General features: G+C 46.9%; 1 protein-coding gene across 5 annotated transcripts in view; it reads left to right on the forward strand.

The window, feature by feature from the left end:
• Positions 1 to 280: 280 nt before the first annotated feature.
• BEND7 (BEN domain containing 7) overlaps positions 281 to 26,372 on the forward strand; it is a 75,836-nt gene continuing 49,744 nt past the window's right edge. For 4 of the 5 annotated variants that reach the window (XM_029239564.1, XM_029239563.1, XM_029239565.1 and 1 more), the window contains exons 1-3: positions 281 to 516; positions 2,771 to 2,854; positions 24,539 to 24,838. In XM_029239564.1, the coding sequence (XP_029095397.1) occupies positions 456 to 516; positions 2,771 to 2,854; positions 24,539 to 24,838 (445 nt within the window). In that variant the 5' untranslated portion in view covers positions 281 to 455. The remainder of the gene's footprint in view (positions 517 to 2,770; positions 2,855 to 24,538; positions 24,839 to 26,372) is intronic. The other variant, XM_029239566.1, reaches the window with a different exon arrangement.

Raw genomic sequence — 26,372 nt, forward strand, 5'->3', positions numbered from 1 at the left:
GCCGTCGCCGCCGCCGCGTCCGGAGCTGCGCCCAGGCCGACCCGCGGCGAGCGCCCAGGGCGCCGGCAGCCCCGGCCCGCCCTCCCCGCCCCCAACTACTCGCTCCCCAACGGAAAGTTCGGCTCCGGCGGCTTCTCGCCCGGCAGCGGGGATGAGCCGGGGTCGGGGGGCGCGCTGAGCGGCGGCCAGGAGGGGGCAACTTCTCCCGGGAGAGCGCCTCCCGCCGGGCCCCGCCGCCCGCAGCCCCCGGCGGGCTCGAGTGGTTTTTCCCTTGCCTGTGCCTCCCCCCTGCGGATCCAAGAGACGGACCTAGGTCCCCGCGCTCCCGCTGCCGGGTGACAAGAGCCAGCGCCGCCGCCGCCGCCTCGGCCGCCGCTCCCTCCGTCCCTCCGCCCGGCCGGCTGGCCGCTCCCGGCCGCAGCCCCTGCCCTGCCCGCCCGCCTGCCCGCCGCACCATGGAGTTCTCGGAGAGGAAGCGGAGCAGGAAATCCCAGAGCTTCAAACTGGTGAGCCGAGGTAAGCGGCTGACCGGGCCGGGCCGGGCCGGGCGGGGGGCGTGCGGGCGGCGGAGCGAGGACTTGGCGCCGCGTAAACAGCCCCCGGCCCCTTGCCCGTCGCCCGGGCCGCGCAGCCAACTCCCGCGGGGCCGGGGCTCCCGGGACCCCCCCGGTCCCCTCCCGAGGGGGGGCTGCGGCCGCAGGGCGGCGAGGAAAGTTGTGCCGGGGGGAGGCAGGATGTGATTCCGCGTAAACAAGTCGGAGGGCACATCAGGAAATTAGCAAACAATGACACTTGGGGCGCGGAGAGCCTTCTTTGGTATTCCACTCCTGTGGCTCGGCGGCGGGGTGGGGGAGGACACCTCTCCATCAGGCGGTGCGAACACCAACCCGGACCAGTGCTTGTGGTGGGTTGGGGGTCGGTGTGTTTTCCAACCCCCAAAGAGGAGGAAGAAAGGTGCTGGTGGCGTTTGGAAGATGGAGAAAGACGCTCATTAGGTGTCCAAGCCCAAATAAGAATTGTTGACATTCAGCATCTTTTCTGGGTACGTTATTTGGCCTGGAAAGGTGTTTTGGAATAGATCACTTATCCGTCAGGTAAGTATTATTAAAAAAAAAAAAAAATCCAGCCGACCCCTGACGATTTAACAGGTGTACACCGCAGTCTCTGGGCTTGGGTTTATTTCATCAGGCGAGGGGAAAGTTGAATAGTCCTGCCTGTGGTCAGTGAATTGTTAAGAGTCTCTGTTTTTCCTGATGTGACTTCGAAAAACGATGAGAACTTAAGGGCAGATGTAAAAAAAAAAATCAAAATGCATTGTGTTACCTTAGAGGCAGGTGACTTTTTTCTCCCCATCATGTCACAAGTCCCAATATTGAGTTTAGAATGCTCCTGTTTAAGTATCGCCTTTGAATCAGCTTGAAGTCAGAACCAAACCAGAGAACCTGTCCACTTTGGTCCTCTGTTGTTTTATCTAGCATGGGCATCAGAGCAGAGAGCAAGGCGATTGTGTTACCAACCTGGAGAAGTCCCATGTAAGCTGATGAAAATTAGAGGGCGATTGCAATTTCCAGCTAAGCTGAGCTAACTATGATGCAGATTCAGTAAAGCCTGCTTTGGGTTACTCTGAAAATGGTTTGATTATAGACATTTTGGAGATCTACTCCTGTTTCCTCCTGTTGAGTTCGGATACTGTTTAATGAAAAAAGCCTGAAGTAGTTTTACGTAGTCAAAATATTTGGCTTTTCCTTGTCTCTACGTACATTTTGTTCCCCCAGCAGTGTTGATTGCTCAGTCATTTGTACTTTAAAAGTCCCTCCATATTTGACTGGCCTGTTGGTCTATCTGATTCATTCTGGAATGTAGGCTGCTTTCTTATTTATGACCTCAGGAAACCTACTACTTTACCTTAAAAGTGAGAGGAGTTTTGTAGACCTTGTCCTGGGAGGTCTAAGGCCCCAAAAAGGGAATCGCTGTTAACAAGGGACCTAGTCTAGTTTCTTACCTAAGCGATCCTACTTTTTAGAAACAGACAACTGCCAAAGCACAGTAGCCTCTATAGAGAAGCTTGTAAAATACTGTGTCTTAAAGTTTGACTGACATAGCAAGTTTTTTTCCTTTTTTTAAAAAAAAATTATGGGTCTGATGTTTCTCTCTGCTCTGCAGGTGCATTTTTAGAACGTAAACGGTTGTATATTAAAGTGCAATAGCTGAATGCAAGACTCAGCTTTCTTATCCAAATTATACTATACTTGAAATAACAACTCAGTATTTTTCACGTGTGCTTGCCTGTAAGCTGCTCAAAGCCTGGGGTTTTTCTGGGTAAACTGAGAGTACCAGGTAACTCTAAAGCATACTATTCATCTACTCATGAAAATGGGTTGTAGAGGTAAATTTGGCGTCTTCCCCTGGCCTCTGATTGGGCAAGCTTCTTTCTGTTCCTTGTAAACATACTTGTCATTTGGAAGAAAAGAAGCCTCGTATGTAACTGGCATCTGTGGGCCAAATTTCCTGAGAAAACTGTGTGATCAAGCAGAGCCGTTTTCTAAAGTAAAAGTAATAATGTCAAGTCTGTGTACTTCTCCAGAGTAAGCAAAGTTGTAGGGATGACCAGTGACTACAAATTCTGTGATTAACTGAGTTCTCGAAAATTATATTTATAAATTAAAGTATAGCTTATACCTACTATATATAGTGAGATGCTAGCCTTTCTTGCTGATTCACATCTTGTAGGTCATTAGAATTCTAATTTTTCGTTGTCTTCTCACCCCAGATTATCACCATGAGGTCTGTAAGATCTCAGAATTCAGCACCGATGTTAATGGGAAGGCCAAAGAGACACAACCCATTTTTTTAGGTAGGTTCTCATGTCAATGAATTTCTCAGCAAGACAGCATGGCCATTTGCAATTAGGGAGAAGGGAAAAAAAAAAAAAAAAAGATTGTGCCAGAATGGGAAATGTCTGCCATTGCTTAATGTCTGACATTCTTTTCGAGACCCTTTATTTTACGGATTGCCAATATATCCCTTATTAACATTGCTAAAAGTTGTAATTTCAGACATAAATGTTTATTAGTGTCTACACACAGTGCTAATTATCACTCACACCCAGAGCCAGATGCTGACCATGCAGTTCTGTAGCTCTGCGTTCGCCCCATTTACATTGCATATTCACTGGCATGCTTCACCGGCTGTAGTTCGTGTAATTGGGGTATTACATCTTTGACATCTGGGTAACAGAAATTCAATTTCCAAGAAGCTGCTATTTGTTTGGTTCTGCCTCTGCCTTGGGTGGGATAGAGGATTAATACGCTGTCTGACGATAATGTCCCTTCACCTCTGTGGCCTGGTTGCTAATCCTGCCACGACAAAATTAAATTAACTCTCCAGCCAAAAAGCGGAAGGAAGAGAAAAGTGTGATTGTCCGCCGAACCACCTCTTGATAGGACTAGCGATCACGGAGCCACTTCTCATCTGTCTGGCTTTGTTTTCATTTCACACCAGCATCGGTGGTCAGAGAGAAGAGCCACACTTTGCTCTCCCCACCCTCCTTCCCAGCTTACCCCAGGGCCAAGCAGAGCCAAGCAGCATCTTGGAGGCCATCTGACAAGAGTAGCTGCGTGATGGATAAGTAGGTCCCCCAAGATGATGCCCCTCTCTCCAAGTGTGGTTTTTGGTGCACATACTGTACCTGATGGGGCCTTGCCTGTGCAGTTTGTTATTTGCAGACCATGAGCCCAAAATTAAACGATTTAGGATTTTGCCACGAAGAATGAACTACCCGTGAGGTTGGAGTGGAGGGTACATCATGGTGCTTGGCCTTCACCTTGCCCATCCCCAATACCTCCTCGAGCCCCAGGGGCAGGGTGAGAGCCGGGTGCCGCACACGAGGAAGCAACACGGGAGACGGTCCTGGCAAGAGCCATTGAAAGCAAGGGCCAGAATGGCCGTATCTCTGGGGAGAGTTGATAGGTCTTAAGGAAGCAGGATGTGTGCTCAGACCCAATGTACTGCCAATTAAAACAACGAGGAAGCCAGGCAGTGGGGCGTTCTCACTCTTTTGCTTTGAGGAAGAGAAAGGGTGGGTTGCAAAGGACCAAGAAGTCAAACAGATAATGAGTAGAGGTAAAAGAGGAGGGAAATAATGGCATTTCTTCCACAAGTGAGCACCAGAGTCACGCGAATCTTTCCATCCAGGCAGAGAGCATGACTGAGGCCAGCACTGTTCTTAGCACCTGTTTACTCTTCAGAGGTCTAGAACCCAAAACGTTCACAGTCAAGCGAAACGCTAAGACCCAGCAGGAGGATATTCCTGGATTGTACTCTCTTCAGTTCCTTCAGCTTACTCAGAATCCTGTATTTTCAGTTCCCTAAACTCGATCGGTTGGAAATTCTATATATCAAAGCACCACCCAATCTAACCATTTGAAATGAAGAACTTGCCTATTAGTAGAAAAATGTACATTTATCATAAAAAAGAACATCATATCCTTGGTTTCGTTCATCTTCAACAAAGCAGGCTTTTCCCCCCTTTCTGCTCCCTACTTGGAAAATGGTGAGGGCGCTATACAGTAGGTGGATTCTGGGTACGAGAGAGTGAAAGACGCAGAGCAGGAAGATGCTAGCGCTCGGAATTCGGTAAAAGGTAAACTCTCCACGGGGCAGGGCTGGCTTCGTTTTTCCTAGCTCGAGTCCAGGAAGATAAGAGAACATCAGTGAAAGGCCAGGCTTGGGATAAGTTTCTCAGTTGTTGGTCAGGGAGGCCTTTGACATCAAGAGACAAAAGATGGACCAGCATAAAAATGCCTGGGTTATTCTCAGTCTTCTGCTCATTCTGGGAAAAGTGTGATATGGTTCCCAAAGAACATTTCTCTTTTGTGATCTTCATGTCAGTTTGGAAAAGAAAAAAAGTGGAAGAGCAAACGATGACACAAACCTGATTTCTAGAGTAATTGAGAATAGTTACTGATAGCATATGAGAATCAGAATTCTGTTGTTGACAGTGTAATAAAGTGGACTTTTATTTAGCTAATAGTTCTTATTCACAAATGTAAATCATGTTTGTTTCGTAAATGGCTTGAGTCTACCCATAATATAACTCATTATGGCGTAGAATTCTGCGTGAGGTCTGTGACATCCAAGGGAGTTTGTTAGCAAAATAGCAGAACTGTTTCACCTATAACGCATTCCTCACACATGGCCCTATGGGATTTTCTGTGTTCAAACGTACATATGTGTCATCTTTGATACTATCTGTGCCTATAAGATTACAGTTCATGTCTCAGGGGAAGAGAACGCTCCAGAATCTGGCAGAGGTTCCCACCTCAAATCAGTTTCCTCAGAATATTTTCAGGCTGTTGATTCATGCATGCAGCACATCCAGCGAGGTAGGATGGCTCAATGGTGTGAATGGCTTGGCTGAGCGCTTTGGGCATTCCTCACACTTGATAACAGGATCAGAAGAGGTTACTTTACCCTGTGGACATTGGCTTTGTCAGGTTGGCCGTGATGGGCCACTATAAAGATTGGGTCACTATTTTGGAGAAAAACAACTTAATTCGTTTTGATCAATTCAACAGGTGTTTTTTTGAGAATATATGACGAACTCAGCACTTTTCTAGAGTGGCAGTGGGGTCAGGGGAAACCAGAGAAGTGGATAGGACAGGGACCCTGCTCTCAAGGATTAAAATCCAGTTGGGGTGATAGCACAAATTCAGGACACAGTGAAGGAGCGAAATTCAGTCACCCGTAACAGCTGCGGTTGTCTGAGTGCTTGCTCTGTGCCCAGCATTGAGTCCAGTACTTGACGTGAAGGATCTCATTTACTCCTCAGAGCAAATCTATGAGAGTTATCACCATCCCTGTTTTGTAGATGAGACTGAGAGGTGTCAGGTGGGCTGCCACAGGTCTCCCAAGGGACAAGCGCCATAGCCGGGACCCCACGCAGGTCCACCTGAGCTGGAAACACCCCATAGCATGCACAGCGTGTGTGCATGATAAATCACAAACGTGAACCTTCAGGGCAATGAGCAAAAGCAGAGCTGGGAGGGAAGGATCACATTCAGGGTCGGGTGGAAAGCTCTGGAAGGGGGAGATCTCGAACTAGGGGAGGATTTGGGTAGGCAGAGGGGAGTTGGAGAAGATTCCAGGTGGGAGGGGTGATGTGAGTCTCGGCAGAGGGCTGAGCATCGCTGTCATCGGACTTTAAGTGCCAGGTGCACTTTGTAGTTTGGACAGCGCTGGCGCACCTGTCGTCCCATGACTTTACGGTGGCCCCGTGCGGTAGCCTGGGCGGTGTTGTTGTTCCCATTCCCCAGAGGAAGAAACTGAAGCTCAAGTGACTTGCTCATAAGTAGCAGAACCTGGAGTAAACCCAGGTCTCCTACCCAAAGATCTTTTGCCTCCGCCTGGTTGAGCCAGGCAAATCCCAAGGATCATCGGAGAGGCCTCAGCCGGCAGCAAGGCACTTTTAGGAAGTATTTTAATGAGACAGTGAACTTACTATTCATAACTATAATACAAACATTTCATAAAATCTTTTATATTTGGATTTTGTTCTAGATTTACTATTGTAGTAGATAAATATGAAACATGTCTGTTTTTCAGGTGTCTGGTCCATTTATTCATTCAGATATTTACTGCACTCCAATTATGTGTCAGGCCCTGGTCTAGCTAGTTGTCCTTTTTAATATAAAGTCTGTGACACAACTTTCAGAAGATGAAGCTCAGGCTGCAGCCGCCAAGCCAAGGGAGCAGGGTGTAGGTCTCTGATATTTTGAATCTCTTTTCAATGGCTTTCTTGATGACAGCGGCCTCTACCAGGGTCCCCAGAGTCTCGAAATTCTCTTTGGGTTGGAAATGCAGCCAACAAGAGTAGGTGTCATTCATCGAGTTTGCTGTGTGTCAGGTACCATGCTAAGAACTTTGTGTTTTTGGTTTTTTTGGCCACACTGCACAGCTTGCGGGATCTTAGTTCCCTGGTCAGGGATTGAACCTGGGGCCACGGCGGCAGTGAAAGCACCAAGTCCTAACTACTGGACCTCCCCGGGAGTCCCCATGCTAAGAACTTTGTTACCCCATTATTTGTCCCATAAAAGATATTATTATTTCCACTTCACAGACGAGGAATTTGAGGATTTCACAAAGCAACTCAGTGACAGAACCAGGATACAAACCAGGGTCTGTCTCCAAAACCATGCCCTTAACCACAGGAAAGGCTCGTTCAAATGAACTCCTGGCTGGGACCCCAATATGTACAGAAGTGGAAGGGGAGTGGGGCAGCCAGGAGCATGCGGAAGAAGCCCAGAGCACCTTGTCCCATGTCCTACCCTCCTCTGCTAGCCTCTGCAGAACTGTCAGGGTGCCCTCATCCCTGTGTAAAAGCCTCTTGTCCAGATGGTTTCCGAGAATTCCTGCGGCACTGAAAGTATACCTGGTTCTACCGTGGGTCCAAAAATGGCTTCAAAAACAAGAGCAAGCAAAGTCCGATTTGAGAGCCTCTTGAGGAGACCTAAACACTGATGGCTTCTTTCAATGTAAGTGCACATAAGTACATGTGCTTCTGTAGCTGTGGGTGCAGATTTAGTTGTCCTTGGAGAGCACGCACTTTATTGCCTGAAGTTCTGGAGCTTTTGCTGCTAGGCCTGTCTCATACTTCCATTAATCACTGAGTTAATATCATAACCACACCATGAGGTAGGTGTTATGTCCCTTAGACAAATGGGAAGCTGAGCTCAGAGATGACAGTGACCTGCCTGAGGTCCCACAGGAATTAGTAGCTGGCCCCGCTTTAAATCGGGTGCTTTGACATCTAGTTCTGTCCTCTTTTCCTTAAGCCAGAGCGGCCTGTCCTCCCCGTCCCCTTCTGCCCACATGAGCTGATCTTAGTATGTAATTCATTATTCTCTCCCCTGCTCAGAGACTTAAGTGCCTTCTCATGGATTCTAGGGTCAAGGTGAAATCCCTTAACTGAGTCTTGAGTATCCACAGTCTGCCCTTAATCTGCATCACCATCTTCGACTTTGATATAACTTACCTCCCTGGAACCCAATTGCCCCCCCCCCAGCAAAGTAGGACTTCCAGGTGAGAAAGGGGGCCCCACCACAGGTAGAAGGAAAGGGGGCGGCCAGAGGCTTGGGCACGGGGAAGCCTGGGACCCATTTAGGAAGAAAGGAACTAAGGTTTGTTTAACATCCACCAAGGTCGGAAAACCCCAGCTTGAATCTCAGGTTAACAGTTCGGCACACCTCGGACAAGACTCTGGGGGGTTTCCTTTATCTTCCATAATGCAATACTGATGGTGGTCCTGAGCCCCTCATCAGATGCCCTGACAGCATGCAGGACGTCCTATACGGTGAAACACTCTTTCAAACTAGAAAATGCTGTATTCTTATTTTTATCCCCTTCTCCCTTCTCTTCTGACTTAGAGGTTATGCTTTCTTCTTGGACACCTCAGCACTAAATAGGAACACCACTCTCCTATGGCACTTACCATGGACTGCCTAGTAGTTCCTCATTTTTGTACGTGCCTTTGCTGTGCTCCAGGTCACCCCAAACACTTCCCACGTTGAATTGTGGTCGTTTTTGCCCCATCTCTCCTCATGTACTTTGGAGGATCACAGAGCAAGTGGGACCTGGATTCTGTCTTGAATCCTTTAGACCACTTAGCACAGCATTTTGTTTGATCACAGTAGGTACCCAAATTATCGGTACTCAAATCTGCGTTATCTCATTGCATGAGTATACTGGATACGGTTGCATAGGACTCTGAAGATTTGCTTTAAAATATTCTACCGTGGGCTTCCTTGGTGGCGCAGTGGTTAAGAATCCGCCTGCCAATGCAGGGGACAGGGGTTCAATCCCTGGTCCGGGAAGATCCCACATGACGCGGAGCAACTAAGCCAGTGTGCCACAACTACTGAGCCTGCGCTCTAGAGCCTGCGAGCCACAACTATTGAGCCCCCGTGCCTCAACTACTGAAGCCCGCACGCCTAGAGCCGGTGCTCCGCAACAAGAGAAGCCACTGCAATGAGAAGCCCGTGCACCACAGCAAAGAGTAGCCCTCGCTCGACGCAACTAGAGAAAGCCCGCGCACAGCAACAAAGACCCAACTCAGCCAAAAATAAATAAATAAATAAATTAAATATACTACCGTCTTGAGATTTTAGAGACAGTTAGCGAACCAAAGATATGCCTCATTTAACTGAAGAAGCTTTGGTCATGTACTAAGCTAGCGTAGAAATTGGGAATTTCTGTTGTTGATGGGTGAGAGACAACTCGAAATATAATATTTTTTTCAAATCTAGAAAAGACCAAAAAGGAGAGGAGCTCGCATATGAAAGCAGTGGCATGTTGCAAACCCAAACTGAAAAATAACATATGTTCTGCTGGCTCCGTACTCCGCTGTGATTTTGGCACACCTTTATAAAGGGGCTGAAGACTGTCCTGTCCTGTTTGTAAGCCCATGTTTAGAACTGAATGTCTGGTTCTCCACCTGCAGTAAGTTTTCCTACCTGGATTTAAGAAAATCCATGCATTAAGTAACAGCAGACCTTGGTGAATGGCCCGTTTGGGAACCCTGCCCCAACCCCATCGCACAACTGCACGCACCTGTCTTTCTGTTTCTCATAAGAGCTTGGTGTGGGTCAGCAATCGCCGTATAAGTGAAACGTGTGATGGGTTGTGAGAGTTGGCTTTTCCAGTAACGATCACGACTGCATCGCTGAAACAAAGAAATCTTCATGAGGGACAGAATCTAAGAAGATGTCTTAACAATTTAGCTTCCCTGGTTCCCATGGGAATATGGATGTTTCCTTTTGGAGGAAAAGAGCCCGGCCATCCATAAGGTGAAAGAAAGACTCCGGGAACAGTGTGTTTTGCATCTCAAAGTTGAAAATAGATCTAGGACGTTTATGCAACAAGTCTGTTATTCTTGAAAGTAACAGATTATTGGAGAGAACACTACCTGGGAAGGAATGTTAGTGCAGTAGCAGGATGCACACCAGGACCTATGGTGACTGAGGCAGGGGGCGCACGGAGGGCCCATGGAGAGTCGCCCCCTTGCCTGAACCTCCGGTTGTCTGTGGCTTTCAGATTAGGACCCAGATGACAGATAAGACCCTGCACGAGCTGCCACCTGCCTGCCTCAAGCTTATTCCTGACACTGCCCTTCCCACCAAACCACTTCCCATTCCTGCAGCGGCCTCACTTCCCCTCTTTACCTCTTCGCCTTGGTGGCTGCACGGACCACCTCCTCTGCTGACAACCCCACACCTGCACCATGCTCCCTTCGCTTTGCTTGGCTGTCTTATCCCTAAAGGCTCCAAGTTGACTTCCTCCAGGCAGTCTTCTCTGATTTCCCCCTCCCCGCTCCTTCCACAGCATCTCTACCAAAGCAAAGGCACTGCCAGTTTACTTCTGTCTCGCCCCCCCGGGTTGGAAACTCCCTCACGGTCATCTCTGTGTCCCCATCTCCCGGCACCACACTGGTCACATCACAAACATCCAAGGATGCTTGGCGAGTGTGCCAGGAGCCCGATTTCAAATTAAAAATAAAGTAGCGAGATCAGCCATCTTGAAGCTTTATCATTCACCTCTTTTACCTCCCAGCTCCTATCCTGGCTGCACGAGGTGAAAATCTACACATCCTCCTTAGTAGCTACCTGGACCTCACATGGCAGGAGTAACATACACCAACACTGACAATGGAACAGTTACTTTTCATTACACATTTTTTTCCCCTTTCTTACTAGGTTAACAGCAGGCCCCCTTTTATTTCTTTCTTTATTTTTGGCCGAGCCACACGACTTGTGGGATCTTAGTTCCTGGACCAGGGATCGAACCTGCGCCCCCTGCAGTGGAAGTGAGAAGTCTTAACCACTGGACCGCCAGGGAAGTCCCCAGGCCCCCCTTTTAAAGTTTAACTTGGGAATAGGACGCCCTTGTGTGTATCCCAGCCCCTGCCCCCAGGGCCTCGCAGGCTTAAGCTGCACGGTGTGAAGGTGCCCCTGGAATATTGCAATGCCGTGGGCTTGGCATCTGCCCTGCTGCTCCCTGCCTACAACCACCTCTACTAACTGCCTTGCCCGTGAGATCCTCTGTTGACCCCTTGAGTCTCAGCTTGAATTCCTGCAGGGCGAGACTTCAAGCTTCCTGTGTTCCCAGTGCACAATACCTGGCACCAAGTAGACTCTCGATCGCTAATTTTGGATAAATGAATGAGGACCATGTGAAGACATGTTAAAATGTAGTTTGCCGCCAGTTATTAGCTGATCCGAGTGGGACAGTGTGTTGAGCCGAGACGGTTTTCTTGGGCAGGACTGTCCTGTGCGTGGAAGGAGGTCTAGATCTCACCCTCTGAATGTTGGCAGGTCGGGAGCATCTCACCCAGTCATTGTGATGATCAGGACTGCCCCCAGCACATGCGAGCCAGAGCGTGGTCCTTAGCAGGCCAGGGGTGTGGGGTCCTTTAGCTTTGAGTGGAGAAAAACTATTGCATTGCCATAGACTGGATGCCCTTCCATCGCCGTTCTCTCTCAGATGCCCGTATGAAGGGGGATAACAAATGACAGAGGCTGTGATGGACCAATTCAGCTGCATCACCATCCCGAGAAGAGAGAGATCAAAGGGCACATTCCATTCAAGGTCAGGTTACTGTGCCTCCTTTCCGCAGAAAGGACAGCTTCTTGCTGGCATATTTGATCAGATATTTTAAAACCATTAAGAAGTTTAGACAGATTTTCTTTCGAGATTCCAGACAATCAGTATCCTTGTAAATAAGAATCCATAAAATTGTTTTCTTGGTATTGTATTTTTTTCCGAGCATGTACAAATATATACTGTGTTATTTGAATTCCAAGGGTTTTACAATGTTTTTTTTTTTTTTAACTTGGAAATCAAATTTTATATCTGAAAGGTTAATGATTATGCTATCTGGTAACCAAATGTGTGATGAGACGTTTGTCTCTGTAATTAACAGCAAGGGACTTTTACAGTTTCATAAAATTGAATGCTACATAGAGTATTCTGTGAGCATTTGTTTGGACGGGGTGTCCAAAACAGAGATGTTTATGGATGATATAAAGTTGAACTGAAATGTAATGCAGGTGTCTGCTGTGCATCTCACAGAATTTCTCATTGTTGAAATGGAAGCCAGAAGATTAATAACTTGACTTTGTCATGATAAAATAAGTAATGTGTTCTTGGAACAGTGGTATGGCACATAAGTTACTCCGTAATTCCAAGAATTTTTTTCTGTTCCAGGAATAATATCCTGAACAATCTATTTTTATAGAAAAAGTTGATGCAACATAATAGCCTACGAAGTTGCTTGTATGGCTAAAGGAATTATATCTCAAACGTGACTTGACACCCACACATAAAGTATAAAGAACCCCACAGAAACGCAAGGTTAAGGCACATCTTTTTTTTTTTTTTTTTTTTTTTTTGCGGTACGCGGGCCTCTCACTGTTGTGGCCTCTCCCGTTGCGGAGCACAGGCTCCGGATGCGCAGGCTCAGCGGCCATGGCTCACGGGCCCAGCTGCTCTGCTGCATGTGGGATCTTCCCGGACCGGGGCACGAACACACGTCCCCAGCATCGGCAGGCGGACTCTCAACCACTGCGCCACCAGGGAAGCCCTAAGGCACATCTTGAAAGGAAGAAGTCAGGAGGTGCAAAAGTAAAGGTTCTTCTGTGAACATTAACTCACCCTCCTCACACGTATATAATTTTTTCAATTACCAGCAAGACTTTAATGGGCACCTTAATAAGCATCGTGTGAAATACGGTGGAGCAGCGCTTGCTGCGGGAATGGGGGCTCCAGCCAGCCCTGTGAGCTGTTTAACTCCGCCCTGAAAGCCGGAGCAGTGCAGCCGTGAGGGGCCCTTTGGTCGTTTTGGGTAACTCGGTCTTATCCTTTGTGAAATGGGGGAAACGGTGCCCTGTCTGTCGTCTTCGATAAACTAGGAAGGCGTTGAGGATGAGACGCGTTCCCTTGGGAGAGCTTTGCCTAAAAGACACCATTGACTCTAGGCACCAAGTGGCCTCATCTTGCAAACCCCACGCCCCACGGAAACAGGGAGAACTTCCGTCACAGATGCCACAGATGTTGGTTGACACCTTGTACATCAGTAGTGTTTTGGGGTTTCTTTTCCCCCAGCTTTCCTCAACAGTAGTGTCCCAGCATAGCTGATACTAGAATTAACCCATTCCTGTATCCATTGGTAGGTCTTTATTGAGCAGCCCCTGGTGCCAGGCTAGGAGATTTGACAGCCCACTAGGGTGTGACAGGAACACAGAACCAGGGGACCTCACCTGGGGAGTTAAGGGATGTGACCCTTGAGAAGAGGACATTTAAGCAGAGAAAGACCTGAAGAGTAAGTATGGGGATGGGGCCGAGGCTGTGAGTCAGCCAGGAAATGACAGGGCCCCGAGAGCTGAAGACCTTCCTTAGAGCTGACGCAGGGAGCCCTCTGGCCATCCAGGACAGTCGCTAATGGGATTCGGATTTAATTGTCCTGAAGTGAGGCCTGGGCGCTGGTATTTTGTCACAGTCGTCCAGGTGATTCTACTGTGTGTCAGACCCCAGAGCTGCCATCTAGAACAAGGCGAGACGTGGCAGTAGCCAAGGCTGGACGAGCCCCCAGCGGGCCCCCATCCCCAGGTGGCCGGCATCCCACCGAGGCAGGCCACGACGTGATGCGGTTTGCATTTCTGAAAGATCACCCTGGCTTCAGGATGGACGTGTCTGGGCGGGGAGCAGTGCTGAGGGCTTTTGGCCATAGCCCCATGAGGTGGTAATGGGAGGCGAGTGGAAGGACTGAAGAGCAATCTAGAAGTTATAATAAGCAGGACTCGGTGATTAATTGGCTGTGAGGGGAGGGATGGGAAATGAGGCCCAGGTTTCTGGCTTGGACAGCGGGTTGGTGCTATTTATTAAGGCTCGGGGATAGTCATCATAAAATACATTTTTGGATGTGATTTTAAGGTTGCTCTTGAAATGTGCAAGTGGAGCCGTCCAGTGGCCTGGAGCCCCGAACTGGGATCCCACAGACAGATGGTCACTGGAACCAGAGAGAGGCTGGGGGATCCAGGAAGTGTGTGGAAAGGCCCCAGGGAAACGGCATTTAAGGCAGTGGCCGTGACCTGTAGGTGCGTGGTCAAGTCAATTTAGCGGATTGTCACCAACAGGAACAAGAAGAAGAAGAGAAATAGAAAATATCAGAGTGTCTTGCGTGCGGGAAGGATAAATTTGTGAAACTTTGGTTTTCTTGCTGTGAATCACAATCAAAAAAGTTTGGAAGCCTCTGATTTAAGCTGTGGTTGCCTCACCCCTGCAGATTTCCCCTTGGCCTCACTCAGGGAAGGCGACCACTGCCAACCTCCAGGTGCCTTTGGGCCCAAAGTCATCAGAGTTTCTTGAGATTCTTGGAAGAGAAAGGTGCTGTGAATGTGATCCGTTTTCATCATCATTAACATTATTTACATTGAAGATGAAACTGTATGACAGCATGTGTATTTAAGTTGGAATATTTTTAAAACTTTAAATGACTGAAGAAATATAATACCGCCAGTCCTTAATCTTGTTCATCCTTAACTGACCCACGGTGTAAACATGTGAATTAACATCTCAGTCAGGAGGGGGGATGTGTACTTCTGTACTAGCATTCTCTTTGAGTTTTCTGTACAGTAGAGCAGAGGGTCAAGATTTCAGATTATATTGAAAAGGATTGTCTCTTTCCAGACAGTAAATTATGAACATTTTCTCTCATATTGAATGAAGGCAAGATTTTGGTTATGCTACTCTAGGAAAATGGAAGCAGCCCTTGATCTACAATCTTGTTATATTTTTCCTGTGGGTACTGTCAGCCTTCGAAGACTTTTGCTTTATGTTTCACAGAACCATGAACACAAAAAAATTCTTATTCTCCTTTTTCCAAGTTAAAATATTTGGCTTTTGTAGAACCAACAGGACTCACATGAACCATGTTTTGAATTTATAGGACATGTCTGAGCCGCCTTCTTTTAGTTTGAAACAGTACAACTAAGTTGGACTCCATAAACATAGCTTGGTCCAAAGGTTTCATTGTTTCCAGTATGTGTATTAAGATAAGTAGGGGGTTAAGGTGCTGACTACTTCAAACAGCGCCCAGCGCAGGTCACAACAGCTTCCTGGATGCCACGCAGAGGGACTGTTTTGTGGATGGAGCCCTTCCTGCCATCCAGCTAGTTAGTTTCCCGAGCGTCGTAATGGAGCAGTGAGGCTCATGGACCTTGGAGTGTGGTGGGTCTCTAATTTCTAAACTCAAAGTCTCTGTTTTCTCCTGGGTAAGATGTATTCATAACATCCGAACCTCTTAGCTTTGTGATCAGGACTAAGTGTAGGCAGCATGCTCGCCAGAGGGCCTGGTACATAGTAAGTGCTCCATAAATGGTAGCTTTAACACTTTTCCACCTAAGTGTGTCCAAATTCCTTTAAAAAATACATGGCTTGTAATGAGCTTCAAAAGAATGTCATCTTAGGCCTATATCCCAGGGGTTGCAAAATATGCCCCACCCAGGCCCCTCCTTCCTTGACCTTCTTTTGCTGCCGTCTCTGGCCACCTACTTCCCCTTCCTGCCCAGCTTCATCTTTCCTGGGTGACTTAGAGAAGATGTTTTTATGTCCAAAGCTGCCTCTACCAGTTGCCTTATACCCCAGCTTTACATTCCCACAGGGAGAAGATGGTACATAATTCTTCCAGATTATTTTTTTCTTACAAAAAAGTAATACATATTCATTCCAAAACCACTTTGAAAGTTTTAACATATAAAGTTGAAAACAAGGTATAAAGTAAAAAGTCCCAGGGCTTCCCTGGTGGCGCAGTGGTCGAGAGTCCGCTGCCGATGCAGGGGACACGGGTTCATGCCCCGGTCTGGGAAGATCCCACATGCCGCAGAGCGGCTAGGCCCGTGAGCCGTGGCCACTGAGCTTGCGCGTCCAGAGCCTGTGCTCCGCAATTGGAGAGGCCACAGCAGTGAGAGGCCCGCGTACCGCAAAAAAAAAAAAAAAAAAAAAATCCTGTCCCAGTCACACGCTCCAGCAATAACCACTGTTTTTTTTTTTTGGTTGCACCAGGTCTTAGTTGCAGCAGTAGGCAGGCTCCTTAGTTGTGGCTCCAGGGCTCCTTTAGTTGTGGCTCACCAGCTCCTTAGTTGTGGCACACGGGTTTCTTAGTTGTGGCATGTGAACTCTTAGTTGCGGCATGCGTGTGGGATTTAGTTCCCTGACCAAGGATCAAACCCTGCATTGGGAGCGCAGAGTATTATCCACTGCGGCACCAGGGAAGTCCCGATAACCACTGTTAACAACGTGTGTGTAAAAAGTACACGTGTGTGTGCTATAAAAAGGAAAATTGAATCATCCTGTATAACGTTTTGTAACTTTTGTTTTGCTTAACCAAATCTCCATCTGTTCCACACAGGTTGAGTGTCTAATTTGAGCCAAGTAGTTAGGCCCTGATTATCCAGTGGTGGAGGAAGTAATCATGGTTTCAGACGTCGTGGAGTTTCTAGTTTATCCTTCACTTACTTCCAAATGACTATAAAAGGTCCATTTCATTCTTTACAGACATGTAAAGATATACTGTAATCTCATTGTACTGATATGCCATAATTCACTTATCTAATGCTCACTGATTGATGTCTGGGTGGTTCCCAGTGTCTCCCTAGTAAAATGATGCTACTGTGAATGTCCTTGTACTTGTGTCATGGGTACTTGTCTGAATATTTCTGTAGGATAAATGCCTGTGAATGGAATTGCCGAATTCCCTCCAAAAAGATCCCCCGACAACAGCCTATGAGAGGGGACCGTAACCCTACACCTTCACCCAAAATGGGCTTTATGAATCTATAGTTTTTGCCAAATTAATAGATAAAGAATTTCACATTATTTAACTTTCATTACATTAATAATTAGGGACCTTAAGAGATTTGAACTATTTATTTCTCGTGTGAATTGCACGTTCACATCCTGTGCCCATTTTCCATTGTTAGTACGTGTCCTTTTCTTCATTGACTTATAAGGCCTCTCCCGTGTATTTGGGATTTTAGCTCTTTGGCTTGAGTATTCCTGAACATTACTTGAAGTGGTGGCTTCTGACCTACCCACTTAATGTGGCTGGAATTACAGTCCATGTCTGATGAAGGAACGTTGTATTGGGAGGCCATGTTGTATTTATTGTAAAATCAAAGTTTTCCATGTTATAAGAACACTTGGGGGAGAGGAAAGTAGATAAACTCTCTCAACTGGTTGGGTAGTTGTAGTGGTATCGTAGCACTCTCTTCTTCTCATAGAAGTTTATTCTCCTCTGTAGATGTTCTTTGAGGGACACGTTTGAGAAGCAGTGTGACAGTCCATTTTGATTCATTTCCTGGCATTTCTCTGCTCCCCTGGCCCTTCTTACCCGTCTTAAGCCCTTCTTTCCCTTTCTGCTTTGAAGGCCTGTTTTCCAGCCTGGACCCATGGCATTCTGTCTTGGGACCTGTCCTGGCGTCACCTCCTCAGCCTTGATTAAAAAGACCTCTGGCCTCCCGCCCTGGCTGTGGGTAGCGCTTGCTGGGTGCGCCTGCCCACGTGTTAGGAGAGAGGCCCTGGGTCCTCAGAATCATTGTGCATCCATTTGGGTCCCGTGCTAGGCTGTAAACTCCTGCAGGGGAGAGACCGTATCTTGTTTTTTTTTCTTTTTCTTACTCTGCTCCCACAGTATCTCATATTTATTGAATGGATGAACGAAACTGGTATTATCTAAATAGATTTGAAAGGAACCTCGTTGTCCTTTCAGTGAAAACGCCATGTACGTGCTGAGCTGCTTAATTTTTTTCCACCTAAAACTTCAGCTGAACGGGAGGGTCCTCCAGCACGTGGCAGCACGCAGGCGGGCTAACGCCTCCTGTTCAGAGCTTTTCTCAGTGGTGTTTAGACCCCGTTGTGTCCTTGAATGGACTCCAAGGGCTGTTTCAGGACGGCGGGTTCCGGCACGTTCTCTTCAGTAGAGCTCGCTTCCTCTTTATTTTGGGGGCTTCTACTTCAGATTGCTGGGGAGGGAAGGGCTCACTTGGTGACCACCGCTCTGTTCTGTAGGGCTTCTCAGACCGTTCTTGCCGAGTTAGAACCCCAGGCTTGCGTGTCCCTGGTAAACATGGCTGTGGTCCCTGGGGACGGCCAGTTGTGACCCTGCTGGCATCTGCAAGCCAACACGGGTTTGGAGTGAGGATGCCAACCCCAGGTCTGCTCAGAGCGCAGAGTGTGCCCCAGATGCCTGCCTCTTTGGCTCACCTGTCAAGCCATGTGGTGAAGAGAGCCATGGCCTGGGCCTGATGGACCCTGCCTCCTTTTTCCTGCTGTTTCTCTCACTGCTGTCATTTGACAGGTTGTAGTTCAGCCTTTTCTGCAACATGGCTCCATGCCAACTTCTACTCGTGTTTGAGAGGAGTTATTTGCAGCGTTCAGTATAAATCCTGGTCATCTTGGTATTTCTCACTGATAAACTCAGCTTTTTTCTATTTAACATATCATTACCTGGAAAATGCAAGGAGTTTTAAAGTTTTTTTTTTTTTTTAAACGTATATCCACAGTGACACGCAGCCATCACCACTGTTTCCAGAACTTCTTCAACATCCCAAACAGAAAGAGTTCTTACTGTCACTCCTGCACATCTTCTCAGATGTCCCTCCTCTGTTTCTAGAACTGGAAGGGTCAGCTCTTTAGACCATAATGTCGCCCAGCTTCCTCCCTGGAAGCTACAATTTGAGTCTACTTTTTCCTCGTGAAAGATGTCGGGCTTCCCTGGTGGCGCAGTGGTTGAGAGTCCGCCTGCCGATGCAGGGGACACGGGTTCGTGCCCCGGTCCGGGAGGATCCCACATGCCGCGGAGCGGCTGGGCCCGTGAGCCATGGCCGCTGAGCCTGCGCGTCCGGAGCCTGTGCTCCGCAGCGGGAGAGGCCACGGCAGTGAGAGGCCCGTGTACCGCAAAAAAAAACAAAAACAAAAACAAAAAGAACAATGTCAGTAATAACTCGTACTGTATTTGAAGATAATTAAGTCACTCAATAGCCATTTATCTCTCAGAGAAACGACTGGACTTCTTTAACCTTTCCTTGTTCCTTTCATCTTTTTCGTTGACTTTTGCACGCTCTCCTCAAGTTTCTCAACAGGCTCTTTAAAAGAGCGCAAAACCTGGACATGATGGGAGTTCCCTGGTGGCCTAGTGGTTAGGATTCCAGGCTTTCACTGCCGTGGCCCGGATTCAATCCCTGGTCAGGGAACTGAGATCCCACAAGCCCCGAGGCCCCAAAAAACCAACCAACCAACAAACAAACCAAAAACTGGACATGATACCATAGTAAGAGTCGACCCATACTGGATGCAGTGGTGACTGTCCCTCCGTGCTTTAAGTGCCTGTTGGGCCTTTGGTAGAGGTGAGTTACCCAGTGGCACCCTGGGGATGGACTTGACGGTGGGTCAGGGCACGTGAGGAGCTGGAGATGACGCGGTTCTGACCGCTGTGACCGCTGCCTGCCACGGGGACGGGGAGTCCAGGAGGAATAGGTGGCCTCACTTCCCCAGCTTGGACACAAATGAGGTGATAGCTCTTTTAATGTTGAAATGAGGATTTTGAGCTCTCTGCGTTGTTAGATTAATAGGAAATCTGGTATCTCCGAATACAATGACCTTCCACCCCCTGAATTGTTGGTGAACCCCAGGGTCTGACTTAGTCTAGAAGGCCAGCTACCACTAGTAGTAATAGTAGCTACTGCTACTATGGGAATAGTTCAGGAGCGTTGCTTCATCGTCAGCTTTATGTACATTTCCAACTGCCTGCCGATTACCTAAGTTGCCTTTGTCAAAACTAGCCTCATTGTATCGCCACTTCCCTGCACCCTTCTAATTCTCTGACTGGTGTTAGCATCCATCCAGTCCCCCAAACTAGAAACCTTGGAGTTATCTTTAATTGATTCTCCTTCACATCCCACCCCCATCCCCACATCCAGTGAATCACCAAGTCTCTCTGGTGGACCTTCTTAAATGTCTCTCTTTCCATCTTATCTCTCCAGTCCCGTCCCCCAGTACTGGTACAGACTGGCACGGTCACTCACATAGCCTTTAGCAACAACCCGCTGGCTGGTTTCCCCTGCCCACACCACTTTCACCATAGTTTTGCCAGATTTGTTTTTCTAAAGGAAAGGTCTGATTATTTACCATCCTTATGTTAAAAGAGGTAATGAATTTTAAACTACCCAGAGCAATAACCCAGTTATCTCCAGTGCAAAATTTTTCTTCCTTAACCTGGTACCTTACTGGGATGACCTCACTGTACATTTCCACTTCATCACCTGCCACTTCTCTTTATGAGCCTTAAACTCCCGGCACACAGACTGCTGTTCAGGAAGAAGGGTGGGAGGTGATACAGCTGTGGCATCAACTCAAACAACAGTGAGCTTCTGTCTGGGGCCAGAAGAGTGATGTTTGGTGGGGGGGCACCGTCCCCAGCCCCGAGGGAATGGGAGGTGAATAATTTTCATGAGGGGCTGCAGGGAGGCAGGGACCTCAGAGAAGAGCTGATTTTTATCTCTAGCAAGGAAGCAGAGGCATCTACAGATCGTGGGGCAATCTGCTACCTGGAGTTCCGGGGGCACAGAGTTAAAAGAGGCATAGGGCCAACAGGATGGGGAGAATCAGGACCATTTCTTAGAACAACAAACCAGTATAAAGGGATTTGGGTAGAAGATGTTGAGAGATTTGCAGGGGGAGTACCTTTCAATTCGGACAAGATGATTTTTGTTATCTCTGGGGCCCAGGAGATGCTTGATAAATGTTTATGGAATGATATATTTCTGGTACTTTTTCAGTCCATCCTATTAATATATTGTTGGTTTATAACCTTAGGATCACATTTAATTCTACTGGACTTCACTCTGCTTTTGACAGAACATTTCTTTCATTTACTTAAGAAAGGTATATGGAATGCCTACTGCATGTCAACACCAGTTAATTTTTAGGGCAAAGATATGGTGACTGTTCTTCGTGAAAAGAAGGCATATAGAAACGGACATACAATGTTTACGTACGTCATCTCACTCTATGTTTGGGCATTACCGTCTTTTTTTCTTTTAATACCCCAAACCATGAATAATCGTGTTCTGCGTAGTATATCTTTCTCTCCTGGCCAAGTTAAAGGAGATCCTGTATGGTGACTTGTGTGTTGCAAGACTCTGTATGTATTATATAAATTCTTTACATAAAGGAAAGTGATCTTGTAGAGTCTTGAGCTTTCGCAAAGGGTAGAATCCAGCCTACTATCTTTTGTAGACCTTGTCCAAAGGAGTCTAGTCAGTAAACGCTCAAAACATTTTTCATTTAAGGCTGTTTTACCTATAAGGCAGCCACATAGCATGGATCCATGTTAGTAAGATTTCTTACTGTTCTGTCTTTTCTAGAAAGATGCAGCCCCTTGCGGTTAAACATCAGTAAAGGCATAGTTAGGTTTGGAAAGGAATCAGGAAAGTGCACAGGTTTCCTTAGGGAATCCTGCTTCTTTAGAGCTTCCTTTTCCTGACATTTATACGTGGAGAAGACATTGCCTTAAAACTGGAAAGACAAAGAGAGGTCAACTAGTGCTTTGAATCTCAATCTCGTAATACTTCCTGCCCTTTTTTGTTTTTGTTTTGGAATCAGAGAACTCGGCTTCACTGTGACAGTCAGAATAAGCCCACTTTTTCTTTTCTTTTTTTTTTTTTTGCAGTACGCAGGCCTCTCACTGTTGCGGCCTCTCCCGTTGCGGAGCACAGGCTCCGGACGCGCAGGCTCAGCGGCCATGGCTCACGGGCCCGGCCGCTGCGCGGCATGTGGGATCCTCCCGGACCGGGGCACGAACCCGTGTCCCCTGCATCAGCAGGCGAACTCTCAACCACTGCGCCACCAGGGAAGCCCAAGCCCACTTTTTCTGAGAAGGACTTTTAGAGGCATTCGGTGCCCTGTGAACATCTTGGTAACGGAAAAACCTGTATCCCTCCTAGACCGCCCTGTGTCCCCCCCTAGGTTATGCCCAGCAAGGTCTGGTTAAGAATTCATTTTACGGTTCAGGAAGCTGAAGTCAGAGAACGGCAGGCGGCTTGTCTTGTATCAAGTAGCAAGTCAGCGCAGTTGGGAAGTGAGTCCAGGTCTGGGGAGCACCAGCCCCGGCCTGTCCCCTGACCCACACACCGGCATCCGTGGTCTGAGCCTCTGCGGTGCCCCTGCTTGTCTGCAGTCCGCACCCATTCCATCCCAGTGCGTGCAGGCAGCTCGGCTTTTTCTGTTGTCCACACCTTTAGTCTTCAAGCCTCCCCGGCCCCCGGCCCTCTGCTCCATCCCTCCCAAATGTGCTTGTGTGAGGATACTCTCCCCCTCTCTGCAGAGCACATCAGCCTGTGATCGCCAGCCAGCCTGTGATCCGGTTCCAGGAGCTCTTCCCCCAGGCGGTATGGTCAGGGCTGTTCCCAACTTCTCTGGCTAAAGGAAGGACAGTTCAGTTACCCATTGTCCCCTGGGGACACCCAGCGTGTGTCCTCTAAGAAGCTCCCTGCAACTAGCCCGTTTCCAGCCTTCCCCACATCCCTCAACTTTCCTCTCCTTGACTTGGGCAGTTGTTGCACTTTTCTACTTTCCGTCCTTTCGGATGCCCCGCAGTCAGATGGACAGTGCGCTGTCTTCTCAGGACGTCAGCCAGCTCCGCTGCCCTCCTTCACAGACCCCTGTTTCCTTCCTCCTCGGTCCCAGGTCCTGATCTGTTGTTGTGGTTTGTTTTTTGTTTTGATTTTAGAAGAAGTGTTTCTAAACATCAGCCCACAGCCAGGATCCCCCTTGATGCTTGCGCCTTCTTTCCTCCACCGAGGAGCCTGGACTTCCACATGAAAAGACCAAGTATGCAGAATTCACACTGTAGTTTCAGTCTTGTAATTTTCAGAGCTGCAACTTCTAGGGCTGTGAAACTAAGGTCATGACAAAGCAGATTTGCTCTTAGAAAGTTCCAGGATCCTCATGACTTCTTTCCCCGCCCAAGACAGCACTTTATCATAGAATTCAGTCCCCGCAGCAGAGGTGGAGCCTTTGGAAAGACAGCATCCCTTTTGCTGTGATGTGTCACGGTTCATGTGCAGCAGGCACTGACCCAGGAGCCAGGCCGCGCGCCTGTCTTCATCTGGCTTGGCCGGTGCAGCTCTCGCCAGGGATCCAGGAGGGAGGGCAGTGGCAGCCACCGGCCAGTGCCAGCTAAGATCAGCGTGCTGCAGGTGGATGCATGTGCAACGTCCTTGATCTAGAAGATCAAGAACAAAAACCCTGCAGGAAGGAAGCTCCTTCTTGCCGAAACTGTGCTGCTAACCTAGCGAGGAAGGTTTAGCTTTGGATGCTGAAACGAACACGGACCACACTGGCGTACAGATTTCTCTTTCAGAGTTCCTCTGGGACCTCTTCCAGACACACCCTGTTCCCCAGACATCTTGAGAAACTTGTGAATTCTGCTGACCCTGCATTACTTAAATTGTGCTTGGTCATTCATTCCCATAAAATCTGGAACATGATTTATTGTTTCCGTATTGTCATTGTCACAGGTGTTTGAAGTGAAAAGAGTTTTATTACAAATTAAAATATTTCTCCTCTCAAGCACATGCCCACACAGAGCAGAATTGTAAATTTGGAAACCTGTGTTCCTTCTGTGTTTGCTCATGTTAGATGGTAGATAGTTAATATTTTTATTATTTTAAAAATTGAAGATACTTATTTGAAAACAGTATATAAAAGTTGCCTTATACTCAGTAATGTCTTCATATATTAATGAGCTAAATATCTAACTAGACAACACAAAATACCTACATTCATTGTGCAGTTAGTGCTACAGAGAAACGTGGCTAATATGATGCTGAGTGCATTAAAACGTGATTGTATTAAATGTGCTAGATTTATCTGCAAGAGCTGTGTTTTTCCTAATAGATACTTTCTGTGGGCCTTTTCCTTTTCTTGTAGTTGAAATCGCAGGCATTTAGTAGAGTGACTGTATGAGTGCGTATACATACCCTGGCATTAGACTTTTATTTTAACACCCAGATTAGAGAAAAAAAAAACAAAAAAAAAAACTACTTCTCTTAATGTTTGTAAAGATATTGGCTGATGACAATTTAAGAGGATAGTATGTTTGAAATAGCTCCTAATACATCTAGGCATCCTCTAATGTTATTATTTATAGAAAATACTTTATAGCTGTATAATTTGAATCATGTTTAAGTAATATTTATTAAGTACCCTCAGTGCAATACAGATACTTTGGTTCAAAAAAGAAAAAAAAATCCTCTGAGGAAGGAAGATTCTTGAAAGAGAGGCTTGCATCTGGAGTCAGTAATCATTCCCATTTCCAAAGAAGGAAGAAGGGGTGGCCTTTTATTTGTTTTGTTTTGGTTTGGTTTGGTGGTGGATTATTTTTTCTTTCGCTAATTTACAGTGATATCTCTGGCCCCATTTCCATTAGGAGACGAAAGCATGGAAATTAAAAAACAAATTACAGGAATGAGAAGATTACTGAATGACAGCGCTGGGAGGATCTACCAGCGTGTGGGCAAGGAGGGGGAGAAGTTGAAAGAAGAACCCCAGGATCTGGATTCGATGTGGCCTCCGCGTTTGAACTCTGTGGAGGCCCCACCGAGCCTACACCCGTCTTCCCGGGGTGCGTGGAACGAGCTACCACCCCAGAGTGGGCAGTTCTCAGGGCAGTATGGCACCCGCTCCAGAACCTTCCAGAGCCAGTCCCACGCCGCCGGGAGCTCCAATGGTATGGCTGCCATCAGATGCTCACAATGCTTTCGGGGCCGTTGCCCCGACGTGTTTTCTGTCTAAATATTCAGCATGTTCTTTGAGTTCAACATATTAAACCCTCCCTTAATCACCCACCCGCCTTAGCTGAGTTATCTTAAAAGACCGGGAAGACATAAAGGAAAACGTTGAAGAGCATCAAAAACCAGAATTGAGACGCAGGAAAACCTGGGGGTTCTCCATTAGAAGGGATAGTTTCTTGGTAGAGATTTTAGCCCTTTAAGAGGTTTAAAGCCATCATTTGCAGAGATAACGATACTATTGTCACAAAAGACTGAACAGTTAGGGCAGAAAGAGCTCCTCCCGCTCTGTCATTAAAAGAAGGTTCCTGGTCACGCGGTGTATTAATACGTCCCCTGGCCTAGTCTTGTGCTTTCTTCATTATCGGAAGAGTCAGATAAAGGCAGGACTGATGACCCCGCCCCCAGGTGACACCTTCACTTCAACCTCACATTCAAGCTACTGAACCTGTTGAGCCATATTTTACAACCTGCTTCATTCAGGTTGAAAAGTATTCCTATAAAGTAAAATTTCCTTAATTTAAATTCCTAATTTTTTTTAGTAATTTTTATTGGAGTCTAGGTGATTTATCATGTTGTGTTAGTTTCAGGTGTACAGCAAAGCGAATCAGCTATACACATACATATATATCCCCTCTGTTTTAGTTTCTTTTCCCATATAGGTCACCACAGAGTATTGAGTAGAGTTCCCTGTGCTAGACAGTAGGTTCTTATTAGTTATCTATTTTAAATTCCTAATTGTTAAGAAAAAAAAATCAAATGGCAAATTTTTTTTCAAAGCGTAAGGAAAAACTTGATGATTTCTCCATTCACGTTAATTTTCCCTCCAGTGACATGTTACTCGTTCTATAAATTATGTACAGATGTGCAGAACTGTAGTTTTCACACAGAGAACAAGAAGAAAGGAAGAATGCGTTTTCAGTTTCCTTGAAAAGTTAAGGATTTTTTTTTTTTTCCCATACATCATCCTTCAAGAAAAAGAGAACTACTGTGATTTTATTTTTCTTTTTAAACACAATTTGCAAGAACCAGTTCAGAGGTATGAAGAGCCATTCTGAGCCACTGCTGATGAGACAGGGAGGGACCCCCAAGAGATGTATGGGTGTCTTCTCTCTCTCTTAATTTTACATAAGCCAATATCATGCATGCTGGCATGCTTCCAGGTTAGAAGGAGATGGCTCTTTTAAGGCTCCTTCATAAAAATGAAAGGGCAGTTCTCTTTAAAATTAGAAAATGATTTATAACAAGCTGAAAAGGGTTGGTTTTGTCCTCTAAAAGTGATAAAGATAGACTTGGAATAGTGACTAGGAACATTCTACAACGTCCGCCTAACTCTACTGCCATGGGAGAAATGATGAGAGAACTAAAATAGCCTTAGGTATGTGTGAAGTTAGCAAGCCCCGCATCAATGAGTGTTGGGTGAACAGTGTTCTGTTTTCCAGGATACAACAAGGATAGTGGATTTACTTTGGA

The sequence above is a fragment of the Monodon monoceros genome, unplaced genomic scaffold, assembly GCF_005190385.1.
Source record: "Monodon monoceros isolate NGI ecotype Baffin Bay Population unplaced genomic scaffold, NGI_Narwhal_1 Super_Scaffold_21, whole genome shotgun sequence".
Lineage (NCBI taxonomy): Eukaryota > Metazoa > Chordata > Mammalia > Artiodactyla > Monodontidae > Monodon > Monodon monoceros.